This window comes from Diabrotica undecimpunctata, chromosome 8, assembly GCF_040954645.1.
Source record: "Diabrotica undecimpunctata isolate CICGRU chromosome 8, icDiaUnde3, whole genome shotgun sequence".
Lineage (NCBI taxonomy): Eukaryota > Metazoa > Arthropoda > Insecta > Coleoptera > Chrysomelidae > Diabrotica > Diabrotica undecimpunctata.
Genome location: NC_092810.1, coordinates 55,090,685 through 55,114,187, shown reverse-complemented (window position 1 = coordinate 55,114,187; position 23,503 = coordinate 55,090,685). Strand labels below are relative to the sequence as shown.

Sequence of the window (23,503 nt, the reverse complement as noted above, 5' to 3'; positions counted from 1 at the left end):
TTTTGTTTTACTAAATGGTGTTTTTATTAATACTTTTTACCTTCGATCGTTTTGGATAATAGTAGAGTGTTATAATGCAAGTAACTGAAAGTTTTGAAACAAGTAAGTAGTACGTAGTGAGTATGGATGCAAATCATGCTTCGCATAACTTCAAAATTATTCTTGTGGCAGAGTCTCACCTACCAAATATTTAGGTATATTTTGTATAGTATTTAGTAAGTAGAGAGCATGGATGCAAATCATGCTTCGCATAACTTCAAAATTATTCTTGTGGCAGAGTCTCACCTACTAAATATTTAGGTATATTGTGTATAGTATTTACTTTTATGCCACTGTAGTCCAGTCGGGATAGAATTTGACCTTGCATGGCGAGCTGCCCAAATATCATTCTAACCTTTAGGGGGGGGGGGTCAATAGTAGTGTAAATTTAAAATCGTGACTGAATTCTTGAGTTTAAATAAGAACCGTTTTTGTTCAATATCTCCGCCATTTTCAATTTTTAGACGAAAAGATTCTTCTTCTTCTGGTTCCTATCCGTTTCGGATGTTGGAAATCATATTGGCAATCATGACCTTGCTCGCTGCGGCTCGAAACAGCTCCGTTGAGGTGTTCTTAAATTCCGCAGCCATGATATTCTCCTTCTACCGGGTCCCCGCTTACCTTTGACTTTACCTTGCAATATAGACTGCAGCAGGGAGTAACGGTGCCGGACGAAAAGATACAGATTGAAATTGTTGCGAATGTATTTTCCGAGTTAAGGAGAAAAATAGAGGAAGAGGAGGAAGCGTCATGAATATACATAAGCAAAAATGAAGAGAATTATATTTTATACAGTTTTGATTTCTTTTATTAATATTTAAGCGTAGGTTCGTTCTTATTTATGAGTTGCAGCTGATGACGTCACCGTCTAGAGTGCGAGTTAGGCTTAGGACATTTATGCTGATTGTACACTTCTTCTTCTTCAAGTGCCATCTTCGTTCCGAAGGTTGGCGATCATCAGGGCTATACGTATTTTCGAAACTGCTGACCGAAACAATTCGTTGCTGCTACAGCTATACCATTCCCGTAGATTCTTTAGCCAGGAGTTTCGTCTTCTTCCTATGGACCTTTTTCCTGCTATTTTCCCTTGCATAATTATTCGAAGCAGTTCATATCTTTCGCCTCTTGTAATGTGTCCCAAGTATTGCAGTTTTCGTTTTTTGATCGTAAATATGACTTCCTTTTCTTTATTGTACACACATGCCACTAATAAGGTAGGTGATTTGTGATTGTACAGCTGCGGTCATTGAATAGTTTACGCCCTTACATATCTATAAGCCGATTTTTTGAATTTTTACCTCGTTTTAACGTACAGTTTACGCCAAAGTGACGTCAATTACCAGTGGCGGACCCAGAATAGGTGGATTAAAATAAAATAAATCCATTTTACAAAATGGAAATTATAGAAAGAAGTTTTTGCTGTTCTTCGAGTTTGGCAATTGATCTTATTTTTACGCGTCATTCAAATGCATTCTAGGCATTTTGGAGGCGTTTAATACCTCGCGAAATCCACAGCCTCCTAAATTATCCTCTTTTATTAAACTACATAAACCTGATCACCCAATAAGACCTGTAGTTTGTTTTTATACACCTCCGTCATATAAACTATCAAAAAAACTGTTAAAAATTATTTTAGAACACACTAAATTTTCACCTCAATTTACCGTAAAATATACAAGAGAATTAGTTAATAAAATAAAACATTTTCAACTACCTAACAACTCAAAATTAATTTCATTTGACGTCAAAAACCTTTTTCCTAGTATTCCTCATACAGAAACTTTTGTTCTAGTAAAAGACCTTTTAGACTTTAATATTACAAATCCAGTCATTACGTCTGAAATTTTACATCTTCTTGAAATTTGCATAAGCCAGGACTACTTTGAATTTAATAATCTTCTTCTTCCTCTTTATAAGCAATTCTGCTTGTTCATCGGCGGATTAATACCTCTATGTCACTTCATCTTTTGCGCGGTCGTCCGATACATCTGTCGATTGGTGACTTATCTCTTACTGTTTTGACGACACGGGTCTCCTCCATTCTTCTTATGTGGTTATTCCATTCTTTTTTCTATTTTGTGTCCATTGATTTATACACTGTACGTTACATTTCATCCTTCAATCCATCCTGCAAGGAAAAATATTGGGAAAACGAGGTCCAGGAAGAAGAACATCTTGGTTAAAGAACCTCAGAATCTGGTTCAATACCACATCTGTGCAGCTTTTCCGCGCTGCTGCAGATAAGATAAAGATTGCCATGATGATCGCCAACATTCGTAACGGATAGGCACATCAAGAAGAAGGCGTTACATTTTCTTCACTTCTATTTGATCTCTCAGCGCATTTCTTGTAATTCTTCTCAGTACTCTCATCTCTGCCGTTTCCAGTAGCCTTTGAGTTATGGCTGTGTCGAGTCTTGTTTCTGAAGGCATGTCATTATTGGTCTTACACTGGCTTTATAAATTATTGATTTCATCTTAGTGTTACTGTGTCTGTTTCGCTATATAGTGTTATTAAGGCATCCTGCCAGTCTATTTGCTTTTTGCACTTGATCTCTCACTTCTTTGTCCATGTCTCCATAGCTAGGCAGTTTAATTCCAAGGTATTTTATTTCCATTACTTGTTCAATACTGATGCAATCAATTTCTATTTTACATCTGGTTGGTTCTTTGCTGACTACCATTGTTTTAGTTTTCTGAGATGAGATTGTCATATTAAATTCTTTTGCTTATGTTAAATCTCTGGACCAGTCTTTTCGTCTAACTAATCGTCTGCGTAACTAGAGTATTTTGATTTCTTTGTTTCCCATTATGTATCCTCCTCCTTTGTTAATGCTTTTGATGATTTCATCCATGGTCAAATTGGATAGCATGGGGCTCAATGAATCCTCTTGCCTTATTCCGCTGTCTAGTTTTTTAGGTTCTGTAAGTTGTCTATCTATTCTGACTTCCATTTTGTTGTTTTGGTAGATGTTTTCGATGGTTTTTATAATATTTAGGGGAGTTTCTCTATTATACAAAAGATGGATTACATCTTTGAGTCTTACTCTGTCAAATGCTTTCTTTAGGTCGATCAGATACAGAAATGCTGGTCTATTATACTCTAGTGATTTCTCAGTAATTTACTTTATAACGAATATTGCATATGTACACAATCTTCCACTACGAAAACCCTGTTGTTCATCTGCTAAACTTATCCTCTGATTTATTAGCACTTTTGTAAAATTTTAGATCTAAGTTTTAGTGTAGTATTTAACAAGTTTATACCGCTGTAGTTTTCTGGAATTTATTAATAATCAAATATACAAATAACAGTGCAGAACTTTAGGTAATCCTTTAAGCCCATTGCTATCAGATATTTTTATGGACCATCTAGAAACAAAGATTTCAAAACATCTCATATTCAAACAGTTGTTGTATTGGTGGAGATACGTAGACGATGTACTGGTATGTTTTACAGGAACTAACAGACAACTTGGCCAATTCTTATCGTATATTATTTCACTCTATAGTCATATTGAATTCACAATAGAAACAGAACAGAATCAATCCATAAATTTTCTAGATTTAAACATTATCAGACTTATCATTTTTCCGTATTTCATAAACCTACCCATACTGACACAGCTATACACAATTCATCATCCCATCCTACACAAAATAAATTGGCTGTTTACCATAGCATATTACATAGATTAATAGAAATTCCCATGTCAAAAAATAACTTCGAAATAGAACTGAATATCATTAAGCAAATAGCAATAAACAATGGGTACAACGAACACACAACACCAGAGAACAAACCCAGTACCTTCTGCTCGATTACATATACAGGTATCACCAAAAATAGCCAAACACATAAAGAAGAAAGGAATAACACCAGCTTTTAGAACAAACAACTTAGGCAAATAGGTATATTAAGAATAAGAGCCAAAAGAAAAAGCAATTACACAGCGGTGTATACAAACTTAAATGTGGCGGCTACCCAAAAACTTACACCGTTCAAACTGGTAGAACTTTTATCAAACGTATAGCATAACATAAAAGGGTTTTAATAATAGAAAAACATACTCTACGTACGCACTTCACCTTTTAGGCCATAATCATTATTTTAATGACAAATTTCACATTCAAAATAAAGGCCTTAAGCTATATTTATTAGAATCTATGGAAATTAACAAACATAATTCTGAATGACCAACTTGTGACAAGCAGTTTTCCCCTCCTCAACTTATTCAGTTAAAGAATATAATGTGTAAACACATACCAAAACTAGATCACTTAAAAAAGGCACTCTCGCCGAAACAGCTGTAGTGATAATAATTAAAATAAATTTTGTGGAAATGTTGAAAACAAAAGTTTTGTTTTATTGTTAATTTCTTTTTATCTTCATAAATTATATAACATCTGGCAACTGTGTGCGTAATATAACCTCCACCATCCACAGCCGAGGTTTCGAGGTTATTCGACGGGATAATCTTGCGCCGTTCATACTGACGCGTATGAAGAGAAAGATTTTAGGAGAATTCTATGTAAGTGACACTTGTAGAGCTATATCGGACTTTTAATAATACGAAAATGAGAATCAGAGTTAAAAGAAATAAATTAGACTTACAATCAGTTTAATTTTACTACCCAAAACGATCGCTTTCTAAAATTTGCAAAGCATCATCAGGTCAGTGGTACAAAGTAAATTAAATGCTGAAATTATAAAAAGCCCATATTAGGGTGCTGTCTTATAAAGATATAGATCAAAAAAGTTATACACCCACAAAACAAAACAACCCACAAATTGGTAAAAAGATAATCTGTTGAATTGTAATAAATTAGAAATAAACAAAATACTACTTACATTTTACTTACAAATTACTACTTCCGGTACAAGAGTTTTTATATAATGATTGGTGATACATAGTTCAAACTATCCCGTATTGCTGATAATGGGTGATATTCGGTCAATGTTGTAACTGTCTGAAAATCTGTTGTCAGACAGTTACAACATTGACATATAACAGCTAAGTGTTATCTGTTGTTCAGACATAATTGCATACACCACTGCTTCATGTTAACTATTTACTTCGCCAGTTCCGCCAAAAAAGTCTTTTTATTAATATATGTGCGAAGAAACTCACCAAAATTGAGGATACTGTAAATGTATGGGAGGAATAAGTAAAATGGAACAAGTCTAAATCCTATTTATTAAAAACAATTATAACAAAAATATTCTAAAAGAAATATATAGCGTTTTATCATTAATTATATGTAAACTATTACATATTTAGAAAAATATTGAACTTTTAAGAAGATTAAAATTATTTATTTGCAAAACACCCTCAAAATTGTTAGAGAGTTTAAAGTATATACCGAATAAAAAAACTAGAAAGAATTAAAAATCAAAATATTTCATCAATTAAAAATTCATCGAAGTCTAGTGATAGAATGATTACAGAACTGGAAATGGAAAAATAAAAAATGTCTAAGTCTGAAGCCTATGTTGAATAGCTGGCACATTTTTATGATTTCCGAAGAATATTCTCATAACGTGGTCTAACATCAATACATCTTGTAGATCCTGATCAAAAACAAAGTTAAAATCAAGGTAAGTACTTGCAACAGATCTAAGCACAAAATAGACATGTGTACTGGAAATATGAATACACGTTGCATTATTATTTTATCAAAAAACTTAAATGGTAGCGAACGCTGCCAAGATGAAGAGTCTTCATTCATCTATTCATCTATGTGTAAAATAGGCACATTTTATTAAATTACTATTTAAAGTACTACTACACAGAAAGATCCCAATTTGATATCAATCTGATAGTACAGCATCTCAGAATTTCACCTCAAAACATGGCTAATGTCTATAAGGGAGAGGACAAGTAAATTAACTGTCAAATTGGTATCACCATCCACCGCCAATTATAAGCATTTGCAAGTTATCATTCATAATTTTTTTGAAAACGATTTTCGGATTGGAAATCAAATTAAATATAAATAATAAAATGTTAAAGCAAATGTAATTTTCATTACAATCAATTGTGGTTTATTCAGAGGTTTATTTTAAACAGAGTGAATCATGAAGTATTCATGTTCTCACACAGATGCATTAGCCCAGTCCCAATTTATAAAATTTGACAATTATTTTGTTCAAAATGAACAATCATCCAAGGCATATAGGCACCCGTTACTTCATGATGATATATTTTGTGATTAGCCTCCTCCTGGAAAACAATTTTGACAGCTGGAGCATTGCCTTTGATATCAGCCACAATGGCAAACTAAAGATTAGGAGAAAATATTTTCAGATCACGGCCTATAAATCCCAGAAAACAGTATATCAATGTACAACTCATAACTAAAATCCACAGAAAATCTGAAGTTAGCATTAAAAATGATGTAAGCCTTTTTATTTTATGAATTTAAAAAATAGTCTTACGTTATACCGTTATCATGAACTGATTTATGTAAAAAACAAAACGCTTTCTACATTTTTTTAAACACTGAAATATTCTACAGATTTATCTTACTGTTCAATAACAGAAGACTGGCTTGTGGAACAGTTGTTTACTCATTAAAGATGTTGTAAATAACATTATAAAGGCTAAGTTTGTAATTGTATTATTATTAAAAAAACTTGAATGCTAGACAGTTTTGACTTTTATACCATATTTACAAAGATAAAATAATTTGTAAATTTATTGTTCTTCACTTTCTGACTGCTTCTTTTTCTTCTTCTTTTTCTTTTTCTCTGAAGTTGGCGCCTCAGTTTCAACTGATGCTTCTTCCTGTTGTTCTACTTCTTGTTTGATTTTTTTCTTCTTCTTCTTCTTACTCATTGATTCATCCGCTACCTCTTCTTCAACTTCCTCTTTAACACTTTCATCCATTTTTTCCTGTTTTGCCTTCTTTTTCTTCTTTTTGGGAGTTTCTTCCGTTTCTGAAAATGAAATAAATCAATTAGATATTTTAAAAATAGTAAATGATCAAGAACATGATCAATAATAAAATAAATTTTAATATTTATTTATATACAGATTTGGCAATATTTTAACATGTATACAGCAATTAAACATAAGAAATGAAATTATATTATGTTTCAAATGATGACCAGCACAAATAAATTCCATGGATTTCCTCTCTCTGCTGAATTTGCTTCACTGTCATCTGTCTATCTATTACTATTAGCCTTGGGACATCCATTGTGGTCCCTCTTTTGCAAATTTGTCCATAACCTCCACTTTCTAATAATCTGATTTTATATTTCTCTCTTTGTCTGATGGTGTAACCCGAGAATTTCCACCAGTTTTACTCGGTTCTATCATGTCACTGAGTGACATTATATTTACGAGTGAAAGGAACAGTAGCGAGGAGACGATAACGTAATTCTGTTTTACTGGCTGTATTCAGTGTGTGAAAACAAAATCGTGGGAGTAATTGCAATAAGTAGTAGGTCAAAACTACCAAAGTTTTCGTGAGATCAAAAACAAACTAATGTTTACCTTTCCTCTCTGAGTAATTAAATCAATTATTTTCTTTGTGGAATTTTCAATAAACTCATTGTCTTACTCATTTTAAGTAAATTTACTCAATTACGTCATCTGTGATGCCATGCGACCATTTGAAATCCAAATGTTGGCCACTAGGCACAGCAATTTTTTGTTACTCGGATCAAATTAAATTTAATAAAAGGAGGAAAAAACAGAAACAAAGAAATTAAGGAAAATTAAAAGTCTTTTTTTTTTAACATAATTTAAATTATATTGAAGATTTTGTCAACAAACAAGTAAGGAATTTATACCACAAAATAAAAAGAGAGCGAAACCCAGTACAAAGATGCACCTAGATGGAGAGGGATAGTTATTGGGTGGAATAAATAAGAAAAACATGAATACTTATGAATACAACCATTGAAAAAAAACGAGCAGAATGATAATGAAAAATACATACTAAACAGGATGTTAAAGACATAATCAAAGATTTGAAAAATAAGGCACCCAGGAAAAATGTATGTAGAATGTTCAACCCAGTGAAAAGAATACTCAATACATAAAAAATGAGATGCAACAGAATATACGAACCACATATTGATAATGTTGTAAGATACAGTATATAAAGAGCTTTTATAAATTAGAAATAGAATTAAAATCAAAGAAAATAATTTACATGAACATCAAGGTTTGGCCAAAAAAAAAGACCAATTTTTTTACAATAAGATTTTGACTACCTCATATGAATTTATCGTTAAACATGTTACTACATGAAGTGAGACCAACAGCAGAACTTTAACATTTTTAATCGACAGTATATGTTGACAGAGGTCTTGGTCATCTACTGTATTTTTTAATCTAATTCTGGAAAAATTCTTGGAGAGAATAACATTCACTCTGAAAGCTCTACATGCTACCACAAAAATCTATGTCTAACATATACAGATGTACAGTAGAGCATCGATTATCCAAACTAATCGGGGACATTAGTGAATTGATGAAAATTGAAGATTTTTAAGTGTTAATTACTAACGTTTAAAAAAATCTTCAGTTTACGAGCGGTTAGGTCACATAGATTTTTTAAGGATAGGTCTTTTTCATTTTAACATTAATGAGTTAGGGGCGTTTTCAAGAAGCAATTATTTAATTGATGGGATATAAGAGTTTCTATAAACCATTTCTGAAAATTGCGCTAACCAACCAAATACTCTTTTGCGAAGGGTAAATGATAGGCAGGGCAGACATTATATTAATATGTTTAAAACAATGTGGTGTCTTGCTTTTATCAAAATGACGCATTAGCACAAGCTAAGGCAGTGACATCTTGCTTGCTTATTTTAGATCCAGGTGCAACATGACACAAGAGTTTTTATGGCAAAGCTTTACAATTGAGCCCAGTTCCGTCTGCATTGTAAACGTTTTGGAGGGCATAATAATTATCTTCCTTCAGTAACTCCCTTTTTAATTTAGAATTAATCTGCTACTGATGAATTAGCACAGTTTTTATCCTTTTATTTGAAGCTTATGAATGTCATGTCTCAACTTAAATCGGTTTAACTAGTCTGTGCTTGCTTGAAAATTTGACAACTCTCTGGGGTTTTCGTTGAATTGAACTGCTTTTTCAAATAGAATCAGATCAGAAATAGGTTTTTCCTGGATCTTTTTTGAGTAAACTACTTATATACACAGCATGATATAAATCTGTGTTTGAGGCAAGATTCATCATTTTATGACTTGTGAATCCATCAGAACAATCAAGCTGGGACATAAAGTTACTTATGCTCATCTTTTGTCAGGAGTTTGGATAAGCAATCATTCAGTTGACTGACGTTCGGATAATCGGCGCTTTACTGTATTTAAAACAAGCTAACCAGCAGGATTAAGAGGCATTATTAATAGATTGTAGAGGAAGATCAGCGAATATAGATTGGAAATAAATGAGAAAAAGCTAAGACAGGGAAGACAAACATAAAAGGGTCATTTAAAATATATATCCCAAATTAGAATTATAATTTTAAAATTTGATTATTTGTAAGTAACATTCAAATATCTGATTCAAGCAGCTTTGCCAAAACTTACTAATTTAAAATTTGTCAACCACAGACATAATCAAAAATACTAGGTACATTAGCTAATTTAATTGTTTAGAATTCATTTACTTTTTAAAATAATTGTTAATAAAATAATTAGATCAAAACAAAAGAATATAGGAGACTTTATATCATAAACACACTAAATTGTTAGAATATTCATTTAAAACATCAAAATGAGTCAAAATGGTTACAAACATTCGTAACAGTATAGATTATGATATAAATTAACAGTACAATTGTTAAATTCCTCTAAATAGACCTACAGCTATAAATGAAATGGAAAATATCGACAGCTTTTGTGTACTTAATGAATATATTATTACAGTCAATATATTCCCAAGATTTATTTAAAATTTAAACTCCCTTTACCCTTTCACACTCTCAATATCCTCTTTGATACTGGATCCCATCCTACCAAGTATCGCACTACTATATACCAAGTGGTTAATTTATGTACAGATGCTTCTTTAATAATACTACAATGTTGATGAGTTGTAAAAACTACACAAAAATAATCACTAAATATAACAAGAATTTTTTTCTTTTACAAATATATTATATTTTAAAACATACCCTCAGCCTCTGCTTCTACTTCATGTTTAATTTTCTTTGCTTTCTTTGATGGACCTGGAGAAGATCCTTCATCGAGACCAAATCCTTCCGATTCTGACCTCTTCCTTTTACCAGCAGTTGGTAATGTAGAGTCTGCTGCATCTGGATATTGTTTTATTTCACTGACACCGTGGTACTTCTCAAACTTGGCTTTAGCCTTGCCTGTACCACTTATTCTTCTAATGTTTCCTTCTTCAAGGATCCTTAGCCTGGATTCCAGTTTAGCCTTATGTTCAGCTCCTACAAAATTATATGCACATAATTATGGCAACAATAGGAAAATTTTGAACAATAACATAGCAAATTTACAGAATAGAGACAAACTAATATTTTTTTGTTAATGATATTCTTAAAAAAATGTTATTAGAAAAAGATACTACAGCTTAAATGTACTTAGTCTTTATCAAAAAAGTATGAAATAGAAATATGTGTTAATAACTGTATAAAAGATATTGTAATGAATAACTCTTACTAAACATACAAGCTTCTTTATTTTCAGATATTTTTTAATCAATCTATGTATAAACAGGGAATTGGTGGGACCTTAAAGAAACATTAACCCCTAATGTATGTGCCCATCTTTAACACGAGAGTGCCTTACTGGTAATTTTGTACAGGCTCATCTGGGAGACTGATGACCATTAAATTTTAATCTTTAATTTTTTTCAAGCCCCTGCGAATCAGGTATTTGGATAGAAACAAATAAATACCCAAATAGCAGTACCTGAATACCTTTTTTAATTGACTACCTTTGAATACCTTTTTGATAAGAAAGACATTTGTCTTCTATTTACAGTTCATAATCCACAAATGGAGGCAACAAAAAAAGGGACAGAGAAGCAAATACTACTTCTAAACCCAAAGTTGTCATTGACTATGATACAATGGGTCGTGTTGATAAGCTAGATAAACACTTTCATGATTAACCAACCACAAAAAAGGGGGAAAATAATAAAAAAAAATATTTTTTCATTTATTGGATATATCAACATGGGATGCATTTATTATTATATAAAAGAAAATACGATTTAATAATTCAACTCTCCACAAGTTGTAGCATTTGTAAATTTCTTGGTATATATTGAAATCCCCTCGTATATGTATTAAAACACCGAAGAGTAATTTCAGTGTATTTCTATTTCCTTTAGTACAAGTTAAAACACCGAAAAAGTATTTCAATTCTTTTTGCGTCGCCGAGGTCGATAATAAACCATTTTAACTCGTTCACTGCTCATGACTCGGATCCGAGTCAGCTGTGTTTATCTCTGTATGCTCGTGACTCGGATCCGAGTCATCGGGAGTCCCAAATTAAAACGCGTCAATATTCTTTTAGCGCTTGAATAAGAACGTTGTATTCGGACGAGCGTGTTTGTATACCCTTTTATAATTGAAAAGAGCTTTTCGTTTTTGAATCGTAGTATAAAGTATGCGAATATGAATGAACAACAACCGGGCCCTTCGGTAATTAAAAAACCTAAATTACAAAATGCAAAATTCACACAAGACGAATTATTTAAAATTCTAAATTAATCATTTAGTGATCACGACATAGAGATTAGCGACAAAGAGTCTGAGCCTTCTGAAAATGACTATTCTGATAAGCTATGAGTGAGCGATTACACGAAATCAACTGAAGAATATCCGTCAGAATTTAATTTCAAACCTAAATTGTGGCTTTATTGAAAAATAAAATAGTAAATTATTTTATTGTTGTACAGATAATGAAATATATACTGAAATGTAGGATATCAAAGTATGGCTGAATAGGAGAAGAACACACTGCTGCAGTTTGGACAGATGGGGTTTCGGAAATGCAGAGATCCTAAGTTGGTGCTCTGGAACATAGCCGGATTTCTAGATCTAAACCACTTTCCATACCAGAATTTTTGGTGTTTATTGGATTAATTTTCCATACTGGTAACATACGCATGTCAAAATTGGAAGATTACTGGAAAACAGATCCAATATTTAACCTGAAATATGTTTTCAAAACATGAGCAGAGATCGTTTTCTGCTAATCTTGAGATGCTTACACTTCGCTCACAATCCGATAACACTAAATGATGTGCCTGCAGATCGGCTGTATAAAATTAAACCAGTCAATAATTTTTTTAATAATATAATGGCTGCTCTATATTATCCAGCTAGGGACTTATCTTTAGACGAATCCATGGCACTATGGAAGGGCAGACTTAGTTTCAAGTAGTATATTAAGCAGAAAAAGAATAAATTCGGCATCAAACTGTATATTATAACAGAACCTTTTTGGTATTATCCAAAACATCGTACTCTACATAGGCGCCTCGGACCCGGCGATAGGAGGAAAATGACATTCCACCAAGGTATTATTGGAAGTAGCGAAAAGATTTCTGTACTCGGGACATGCCATCTACATGGATAACTTTTATAATAGTTATTTATTGGCCAAACATTTATTGACACGGCACACTTATTGCACTTGTACATTGTAGGTCGAATTAGAAACCCCTCAGAAGTAACCAATGCTAAACTATTCAAAGAAGAAACCACAGTACAATATTGTAATGGAGTAATGATTGGTAAATGGCATGACAAAAGATGTGGTTATATATATCTTCTGAATTTCCCAATACTTTGACTAAACATACAACCAGGAGAGGATGGAATGTTGTCAGACTATTACCAATATTGAAATACAACCAGTACATGGCAGGTATAAATAAACAAGATCAAATGTTGTACTACCCATGTTCCAGAAAAACGTTACAGTGGTACAAACAACTTGGGCTCCATTTTTTCCAGTTAATGTTGCTTGACGCCTTTTTTCTATATAACAGATATTCTGGAACAAAACTCCCCCTCTCAGATTTTCGCTTAGAAGTCATTTGCGAATTACTCTATAAAACAAATAAAAGTAAAGAACGTAAATAGTAAATCTAAAAAGGGAGAAACAAAAATGAAATAAGGTAGAATATCTTCCATCGATAAAAGTGAAAAAACACAATTTACGAGTGTGCAGATTGTGACGAAAAACCTGGCCTATGCATAGATTGTTTTCGCAAATACCATTTAAACAACAGATAGATTGCTTTCAGTATATTAGTTTAGATAAAATTTTCATTTTCTAAAGACCTTTTAATTGTTACCTGATTTCTAGTATGAAAATATAAATATCTAGAAAACTTTCACAAGTGTTATGGGTAATAAATTGAAATCCCTCAATAAAAGACTACAATAGATAGGTACCTTATACTTTGAATAAGTTTGTTTTGCCGATATTGACTTTCCAATTACTAATTTGCATAACAGTCAGATATTGTACCTGGTTACAATGTTGTTGAATATTATTCTAGAATTTTCATTTCGCTTGTTGAAACTCCATACAATATTTACAAAATTGCCTGTACTATCGTTCCAGATCGTATTTTGTTTTCGAGATAAATTTAAATTTGGGAATTTTTTATTATTTTTCGATTTTTTTTATGTTCTTTTTTAATTTAATTTAAGTGTATAAAATCCATTACAATATGAGCATCACGAAAAAGTACCATTGAATTTTATTTGGAAGTTTTCATCTTAAGTGTTCATAAACAATTTGCTAGGAAATGAAAATTTGTTTTTTTTCCTTAGTTCTCGATTTGTTACATTTCTCATTTGATTTAATAAAAAATTATTGTAAATTAATTTTTTTGAATAATTATATCAACGACTCACATCCGAGTCGCTTAGCACAAATAAAGAAAATATAAGCAATATGCTCACGACTCGGATCCGAGTCTTTTCTTCTTTTCGCATAAAATATTACAAATTTATTTAAAATACCCTTTATTTAATATTTACTGTATTTATTCATAAATATTTTTTAAAAAATACTAGTCAGCACGGCGTTTGATTTCCATGAAAATGCGCTGAGCAGTGATAGTGAGCAGTTGTTTATATATCACAGATGGGTATTTCCTCAGTATTCTTTGATCGAAAGCCGGTTTAGGATATTTTGCGTTCCCGTTTAAGTGTTTTGTTTATAGCAAGTTGGGCGAATGAATTTTAACGATAATTACATGACTCTCGCTGAGCTCGCTGTTAGGGGCAGTTGGCTTCAGTGTTGGTCCAAATTTTATGTTCAATTTGAAATGTTTTGTGTTTTTTTCATGTGTAGCAGTTTTAAGTTAAATGTGTAGTTACAGTTTAAGTGAGGTTTGGAAGATGGGCTATTGAAAGCAGGCGTGTTTAGTTGAGTCGAAAAAAAACCGGCAAATTTGTTGAAAAAAAAGTGATTTTTACTCAATGTAATGTGTCAATTTTGAACGAGTAATCAATGTTACAATCAATGAACTATACGCGCGTTCGACGTTGGAAATTTGTGTGTATTCGTATATATTGAGTGAATCGGCAAAATCATTACATATGTAAGATATAGGTAAGAGAGAGACAGAAGAAATATTTTCTCTCTCGAGAATAAAAATGTTCCTTTTGTAAACATATTTAATATTTATTAATATTATTATTTTTTATTAATATTATTATCATGGTAAATTAAACATATGCGTAAGTTATGTATATTGTCATTTTTAAATACTTATGAATATTGCATTTTAATTTGTATTGTATTATAATATTGAATTATGTGGCAGTGTATTGTATTGTATTTTTACATTAATAACAAAATTAACAATGAATTTTACTGCAGAGTATGCGTAAAAAATTTTTTTTGCATTCAACTCCTTTTATACATACATTAAAATAAAATATGTATTTTCATTAAAATATTGATTCAATCCTTCATTTACTTACTATACTCCTATTACAGGTCAAATGTTTATATACAGCAAACGATGCACCATATACCTGTATACCTAATTCTTTTTCTCTTTCTGCTCTCTCTTACCTATAGCATTACATATGTAATGATTGTGCAGATTGACAGTTTTTTTAAGAAGCGGAGCTTCAAATTTTGTGTTCAGTGTCCCAATTTCAAACTAAATTTGCTTTGTCCCAATAAGCTGTTTCAGAATACCTTTTCACAGGTTGGAGATGAATTTGTTCATGTGGCAGAGAGTGTAAAGCCAGTTCCTAACCTCAGAAATTTAAAGTAAAGAAATTTTAGTGAAATCCAGGTAACTCTTTTGTGTTGATTTTTAAAGATAAACATTTGCTAATAATAATTGCTTTCGTAATTGTAATAATCAAAATTGTAAATCTTAGGGTGTGGCTTAGCTGTCATTTTATTTGTCCTCAGTTTTAAGATTTAGTATTGACATATGACAGCCAGCACTATATTTGACATCTGGTAAATATCTAATCATATTTGAGACTTTTTTTTAAAGGTTAGCCTCTATGCATAGTTTCATTTAAAAAGATATTTCTTTATTTATAATAATTTATTTCTGCTACAAATTGTCGCCCATTAACAATTGTAAGTTTTATAGTATCTCCAACCTAGAGTTTGTAAACGGATAGGACATAGTAAGTCTGTTTTTGATATTTTGTATTTTATTGTTATTATCTATATTTGTAACTGTTTGTGGTGAGACAGTAATAAATGTATAATTTTCCCTAAACCATTTTGTTTATTTCTTTTATTAAAAAGTTTATAACCCCTTTTGTGTTTTTTAGGAAGGAACAGCCTTATATTTCATCCAGCAGGAAGTTTCCTCAAAGCGGCGTCCTTATTTTAAGTAGCTAGAGGACCTTCTTGTGTTTTGTTTGTTCCAGGAGATTCATGTAAGTACCCTTTTGTTTCATCTTTGTAGTTGCCCCAATCCAACCCCCTTGCCATTCACTTATCCATGACCCAGTTGCTCTCCAAATAAACCCTGAGTGCCGTTCGCAACAGTTTTGTTTATTTTGCTTGCCCTATCTCTACCCCAATAATTTCTGTCCCCAATTTTCAACCTCCCATAATAATACCCTATGTAGTAGGCAAAATAATCGTTACAAGGTAGAGGTGCTACGTCAGTGAAAATATATATGTATATGTTATATATTTTCATTTATATATAAATTTAATTATACACATATGATTTTCACTTAAAAAATTTTTGACATTTTTTGACCTAAACTTCAAAATTAATGTGTACATTAAGGGGTTAATTATGTTTTGACAGAAATCCATTTTCTTTTATCTTCAAAATTTATTTACCCCTACTGCATTTTTTCTGTTCAGCAGATAACTTGTTTTCAATCCTTGCAATGTTTTTAATTTGTTCTGTCATATTTATCATAAATGACTATCTGTCATATTTATCATCATCATCATCTTTGGTTCCACAATCCTCTATAGATCCTAACCTGCTTCAAGATTTGTCACCATTCAGTTTGATTTCTAGAGACCTGCTGTATCTACTGATTTTAATACTCCTAAGTCAGTCCCAACTCCATGCAAACACCCAGTTCTTGGCTGAACTGCTTTTTCTTTCTGCAGGTGTTCCTGAAGTTAGCTTTAGTGCAGTTTAATGGTGTACAGCATGGTGGTTCATGGTGTACAGCATTTGAATGGACACATAATGAGAAAAGAGAAGAGCAATCTGTTAGGAGTTATAACGGAATGGATACCACCAGGTAAAAGAACCAGAGGAAAACCTAAACTGAGATGGAGACAAGTGGAAGAAGACTTAAGGAGTATGGAAATTAGAAATATAGAAAGGACAATCAAAGAGAGAGAATAATGGAGAAAAGCAGTGGAAACAGCGAAGTCACACCAGAAACTGTAAAACTAAACCCAGAATGGGATGATCCCCCACACAAAAAGGATATTCAAGTGAAAACAGCCTTAGCTTCTTTGGGAGCATATAATTTGTATATATGGCATTTGAATCATGTGTTACCATTTCTTGATAGATGTCTTAATAAAGTCTCTGTGCAGGTTTCTGCTAAACAATGTTGCAATTTTCCATTTTGTTTATTATCCCTACATCTCTAAGGAAATTTGGTTGTCTCATTTTCAGTCAAATTAAAAAGGTCTATTGTCAACCTCAGTGCAAATTCCAAAATTATAGATTTCAAGGTTGAATTCTTAGTTACGGCATTGTCTATTGCAGATCCGTACCAGACATCATAACATAAATTTCTATTTTCACAAGCATATATTCTGTCAAATTTATGTTAGTCAAAAGCAAAATGACTCTAGCCAAGCTAGAGTGATTACAAGAATACAATAAACTAATACAATAAACATACTTTAACGTTTAATTGTGGCTTATTCCCATTTAAATAGTAATTACTCTAACATGCCACAAGAAAATAGCTTCAGAACAATACAATAAACATTGAGCAAAGGTAGGAAAAATCCATTCAAATGTCAAGAACCCACCACATGTAGTTACTGTTTAAAATTTCAAGAACGCTTGAAATTGTGATGAACTAGATGCCAAAGAAAATGCAAAACATTTTGGCATTTGAGGATATTTGTGGATAAATCCGCACATTGTTTGATGAATTTATGATAATTTTGTCAACTTATCTCTAATTCGTAAAATTTGAAGATTACACATCCAACCACTTAGGGCCAATTGTTCGAACACTAATCAAAACTTGATTTTAATCAAATATTTAATTAAAATCAAATACATCACATTTTGAGGTTATGTTGACTGATTTATTTTATTCAATTTTATTATTTTGAGTTTTAATTTAAAATAAACCATAATTAAACTCTTTCTGATGTTAATTTCATGTTTTTATTTACAAATCAATAATAATAAGCAATTTTTAATAATTTTGACATCACTGTGACATATTCACTCACTCTACAAAGTTTTTGGGTGTATTCATTGATTGTAATCTCAAATGGTCAGAGCAAGTGAATTCAGTGAACATGAAATTGAATAAAGCTTTTTATGCTATATCTAGAATTAAAAACACACTACCCATCTCGGCATTAATGAACGTTTATTATAGCCTTGCTTACAGCCACATGTGCTACAATGTAATTTTGTGGGGGAACTCAGTAGATAGTAACAAAGTGTTCATTAACCAAAAAAAAATTATCCGTAAAATTTTTAATTTAGATTATCAACAGTCTTGTAAACCAGTGTTTATTAAACATCAAATTTTAACTTTCTACTGCCTATATATCTATAAATGTTTACTTTATGTCAATCACTACTACAATACAAGAAGTGCTGAATCTTTACGAGTTCCTAAACACAGAACATCCAAATTTCAAAATTGCTTCAGATATATGGGACTGACCTTATACAATCATTTGCCAAAAACTGTGAAAGAAATACCACTTATCTCTAAATTTAAAAAAAATGTTAAAGATTTACTTTAATATGCTTACTAATAGCATATTATTCTATAAATGAATATCTTGAGGACAAACTGCAATAGCTTCATATTTTACTTGTAAAAATGTTATTTTATATATTTTATGGTTTGTCAAAATTTTTTTTTTACACTGTGAATATTGTATCATACACATTAATGTTTTTTTATACCAGATTCTGTAGTGACGTATCCTATACATTTATTTTGAATGTCTTAAAGGATCAATAAAGATGACTATGACTATTTGATTGTAATTAAATATTTGATTACAATCAAGTTTTGATTAGCGTTCGAACAATCAGCCCTTAATATATGTAAAACAATGACTTACCCAAAGTAAACGTTCCATCTTCACCAAGAGCATCTACACGAGTAGCCAATGATGCCTTAGCAGCCAGCATTCTGGACATCTTACCCTTGTTCTTAGTACTAGACTGTCCCACCAGCTGTGTATGGTATATGAGACCATATTTAGGAGTATCTTTCTTAGTTTTTAGTGCTCTAAATAGTGCTTTCTCAGCTCCAAGAATCTGTACAGTGGAAGCAGGATGTTTAGCTAAATTAATAAGAGAGCCAGCATGGGATATAAGTCGAGCTCCAACTAATTCTCCTACTAGAACAGTAAGATTAGGTGCAATTGCCATCATTCTAGCTTTCAAATAATCATAGAGCTGGGCCCTATAATTTGATAATTCTAGAACCTGGTCACATAAAGTTTGAATATTAAATATATCTTCCTCTGCAATTTCTGTACCCATCGAAATTTCTGCTGCTTCTTTTACTTTTTCTTCTACTTCTTCAGGTAAAATATCTGACAAATCTGATGTTGCTGTATTTTCTCTAGTACCAATAATTTTAACAGTTTTTGCAAAAGCTACGTTATCAGTTATTATTTTGCCAAGTTCTGGAAAATGCCAACCATACCACTCCCTACACCTCATAATATAATTGTTCAATTCTTTGTCTAAGTCATCTAATAAAGACACTGCTTGTACAATCATGGTATCTACTTTATCTGGAGAAAATTTCAACTTATACCTAGATAGTGAATGTGCTAAACCCAATGCCATAGCAGTCATTTCCTTTTTTGGCAAACCTGACAGCAAACTGTCTAACTGTGAACGGATACATCTCATTAATTCTTGGACTGCACTGTTTGAAAGACATTGTAAACTGAATTTATCCTTAATTGCAGATCCCAACTTAGCATCAGCCACTAATAGTTGCTCTTGAAGATCCTTATCAACATACTTTTTTAAAACCTTCTTTAGGCTCTTGGAAATTTTACCTTCTACAGCAGCTGTGGTTGCAGCTAAAGCCTCAGTAGTATCACCAAATTTTTCAAAATGTTTAAGTTTCACACTGAAAATAAATCATATTTGATTTTCAGAACTTAAATATTGATACAAGAAAAATATTAATGTTAAATAAAAAAAGGAAATATTGAAAATGATCAACAGTTTTCTGTTCTCAAATCTTTGTCTCACGGTTCAATATGAAAAAAAGGAGAATCTGACATAAGTTAAATTAAATTTCTCAAGCTGACTGTTTATCACTGGGAATATAATTATTCGGACAAAGTCTAGAGTATGTTCCGAATGAAGGTAGCTACAAATGAAGGAAATTTTGTATTCGGCAGTGTTGCCATGTCCTTATAAATAAATCATGAAAAAGCATGTGATATAATATTAATTTAATTAAATATGGAAAACATAAACCGATAAAATAATGAGAAAAATAATATATATTTTATTTCACTATAAATACTAAAGTGAGGAAGTGAATAATGAGTTAAATTCTGCTGTAAAGATTTTAATATATATTTTTACTTTGTTATTATGTATATGAAAACAAGCCACAATCCTTTACAGAATTATTCAGTGTAATGTTTCAACCATCTGAATGGCAGCTGCCATGAAAATAAATAAACATTTACAAATTCACATTTTATGGATTGTCAATAATGATAGTTTAATCTCTGCAATATAAATTTGAAAAAATGTAACTATTTTCATAAATGTAGATCTGATGGTCATAAAATTGATATCTGTTGAACATCTACTGCAATCTGACAACTAGTGTTTTAAAGGTTCTGACACTATTGTCAAATTTATCCTCTAATCTATCAAAGGGCAATTGCAATTTTTTTTCTAATAACTATCTGCAACTAATATTGAAAGAAACAAATATTCATTCGTGCATGTTTTATATAAATTAAAAAAGACTAGATTCCATAAAATAATAAAATAAAAATGTACTGTTTCAAACCTTTCTCTGTGTATATTTGAGACATAAAACATGTATATGATAAGGATATGGCAACAGCGCAAACCCAAATTTGTGTTTTACTGAAGTTTCCTTTTAGCTAACTTCATTAGGAATCTTCTCTACTTTGTCCATTATTTTATATTCTCTATTGTTTAATTGCTTGTATAAATAGATTCAAATAAAACCATATAGTCATTAAAGAAAGTTTCACAAAATATAGTAAATTTTCAATCTCTTGAATAACATTTGGTAAACACAGCCTCATTTTATAGTATGTAGCCTTGTCTAAAAGTATGTAAAGTGAATTAGTATGTAGTGGATTATTTAATTTTTTTTATTCCACTGTCAACATCACATTTTAGTACAACACAAAATTAATTCTACTATAAATCAAATACATAAAAATGACAGAAATCGAAAGTTATATTGGCACATTTGCATGTAAAAAAATATACAAATAGGCTATACTTTTATTGGTTTATAAATTGTGTATCCTGAAATGCACCACATTGGATTGCATTGAAGTTGATTAATTTTTTATTTAAGTACCTATTGGAATCTTAAATACAGTCCATCTAACTTACAAACCTTTACACGTCATCAGCAGTACACGAAATATTTAGGCGGTAGGTGTGTTCTTTTTTAGAATCACTTTGCAGAGTACACTGGCATTACAGCCACTAGACATATTTTATTATATACGTATAGAAATAATATTTAAAGATTTCTATTAATGTTAACTTAAAGAAATTCACAATAATATGTTTCATTTAATTTGTATAAATCCATTATAAGGCGTTTTTATAAAGAACATTTGTTCGGAACACACTGTAACTGTAATCGAATGAAGGTGAAATTTTGGCATAAATTGGTAACACTTATTTGACAGTTGCGGTGTTGACACTTTAGTTTTGTTTTTATTATTTACTATTAATTAAACTATGTTGTTTTTTAAACAAGCAGCTCAAATTGTTTTTAACAAGATTATTTTTTAACTCGTTTTGTTTTTATTTATTTACATTAAATATTAATTTATTTTGTTGTATACTGTTGTTGTACACTTTTGCAATAATTATGTGACCTATTTGATTTAAAATGGATTCAGGAATTTTTTATACTTTGGCAACTATGTCAACCTCGATCTCTGGCGTAAATAATGACATGCAAGAGTTTGTAAATTAGATGGACTGTAGTTGTACACCCTTTAATGTAAATCATAGACACTTTGTATACTGATGATTCAAAGAGATAAGAGTCAAGAGACATAAATAGATTAATGTTAATTTTATGGTGTCATATTTACAATATTGTTTTATAATTGTGTAAGATATTATCTACAAGATTGTACTTAGGTCTGCAGCGATCTACTAAGTAGATCAAATGCAAGTATTCTTACACAAGCTTACAAGTATTATATAAATATAAGCACAGATAAAAGATATATTACAAAGAAAAACGGTATTTCAATGAACTGGTTTAGTTTGCCCTTTTGAACATTTATAAGATACATACACAGCTACATTTCAGTAAGGCAATTTACTTGTAAAATACTGATTTTTAAAACTGGCTGTTATGAATTTAATATTAATATTTTAACTAAATAAATAAATAATGAATAAATAATTATTCAGGACAGTGAATAAGGTCATAGCAAGATTTTCAAATTGAGTCTTGTTTGATGTTAGAAGTCAGATATAAATATCATTCATATTAAGCACACTTACACTCTTCCAGCATTTTCAGGTGTTTCAAAGGCATGGTATAAATTATCAGTTTCCTTAAGTTTCTTCTCATCTAAAAGCTGAAAGCATGGAAAAAGTAAGGTTAGGACAGTAAAAAGAAAATTTTATGTTAAACTTTAAATTACCTTGAATATAGCGTATCCAGCAGGAGTTTCAAAAAGAACCAACATTTTTTTATTTTATAAGTAAAACATTGAATAGGAATAAAACAAAATTTTGGGAAAAAAATAAAAAATTATCCACAACACCTCAATACAAGCGCTTGGACCCCCACTCCAGTTTAATAGTATTTCACAAATTGACTTTTGACAATTGACAGCCAATAGAAGCACACGTTTTCAGGAAGTCGACGCCATTGGTGCAAGCTTTATGCAACCAATCATTCTCTATTGGCAATGGTCATGGTAAATATTTTAATTTACGTTTTTCATCGTATCTTCCGTCTTTGTTTTTCAGAAGCATATCTTATCTTCACCTTTGCTATGGATTTTCACGTGCTCATGCCTCTTTTTTTATCAGCCTGTTTCTATCTTATAAAATATCTACACTACCTTACCTACTTTTGCTTTGATAACATCCAACCACCGTTACCAATAGTCTTCCTATATTGAATTTGTGTTCTCGTTGTATCCAATGAACAATGTTTTTTTTTCAATCTTTTATTATACTGTCTACTTACTGTACTACTACTGTAGTATACTGTACTACTTATCATACTCAGTGCTATTTTATTTGTGACATTTTATGCATTACATAATATATCAGGCATATCTTATTCTGAAGCTGAACAGTAGATATCAACTCAAAATTATCCAAGAGTACGCTCCAACAACAGACCATACAGACGAATAAATCGAAATGTTTTATGACGATCTACTGCGCTTAATGATTCTCGTACTCAATTCACAACTTTATGTGGCGATTTCAACGCAAACATAGGCGTAAAAGAAGCAGAGCTAGAAAAATCCTTAGGAAAATTCGGTTCCCCAGGAAGAAATGACCGAGGAGAAATG

At 31.3% G+C, this 23,503-nt stretch overlaps 1 protein-coding gene across 1 annotated transcript; it reads right to left on the bottom strand.

The window, feature by feature from the left end:
• Positions 1–5,218: 5,218 nt before the first annotated feature.
• On the bottom strand, positions 5,219–22,791 carry nop5 (nop5 ribonucleoprotein). Its single transcript, XM_072540299.1, has 5 exons — positions 22,616–22,791; positions 22,473–22,549; positions 18,812–19,842; positions 10,195–10,473; positions 5,219–6,978 (listed from the first exon to the last, which is right to left on the bottom strand). Exons 1-5 carry the CDS (start codon positions 22,658–22,660, stop codon positions 6,737–6,739), a joined length of 1,674 nt encoding a protein of 557 aa, XP_072396400.1. The 5' UTR covers positions 22,661–22,791; the 3' UTR covers positions 5,219–6,736.
• Between the last annotated feature and the right edge of the window lie 712 nt (positions 22,792–23,503).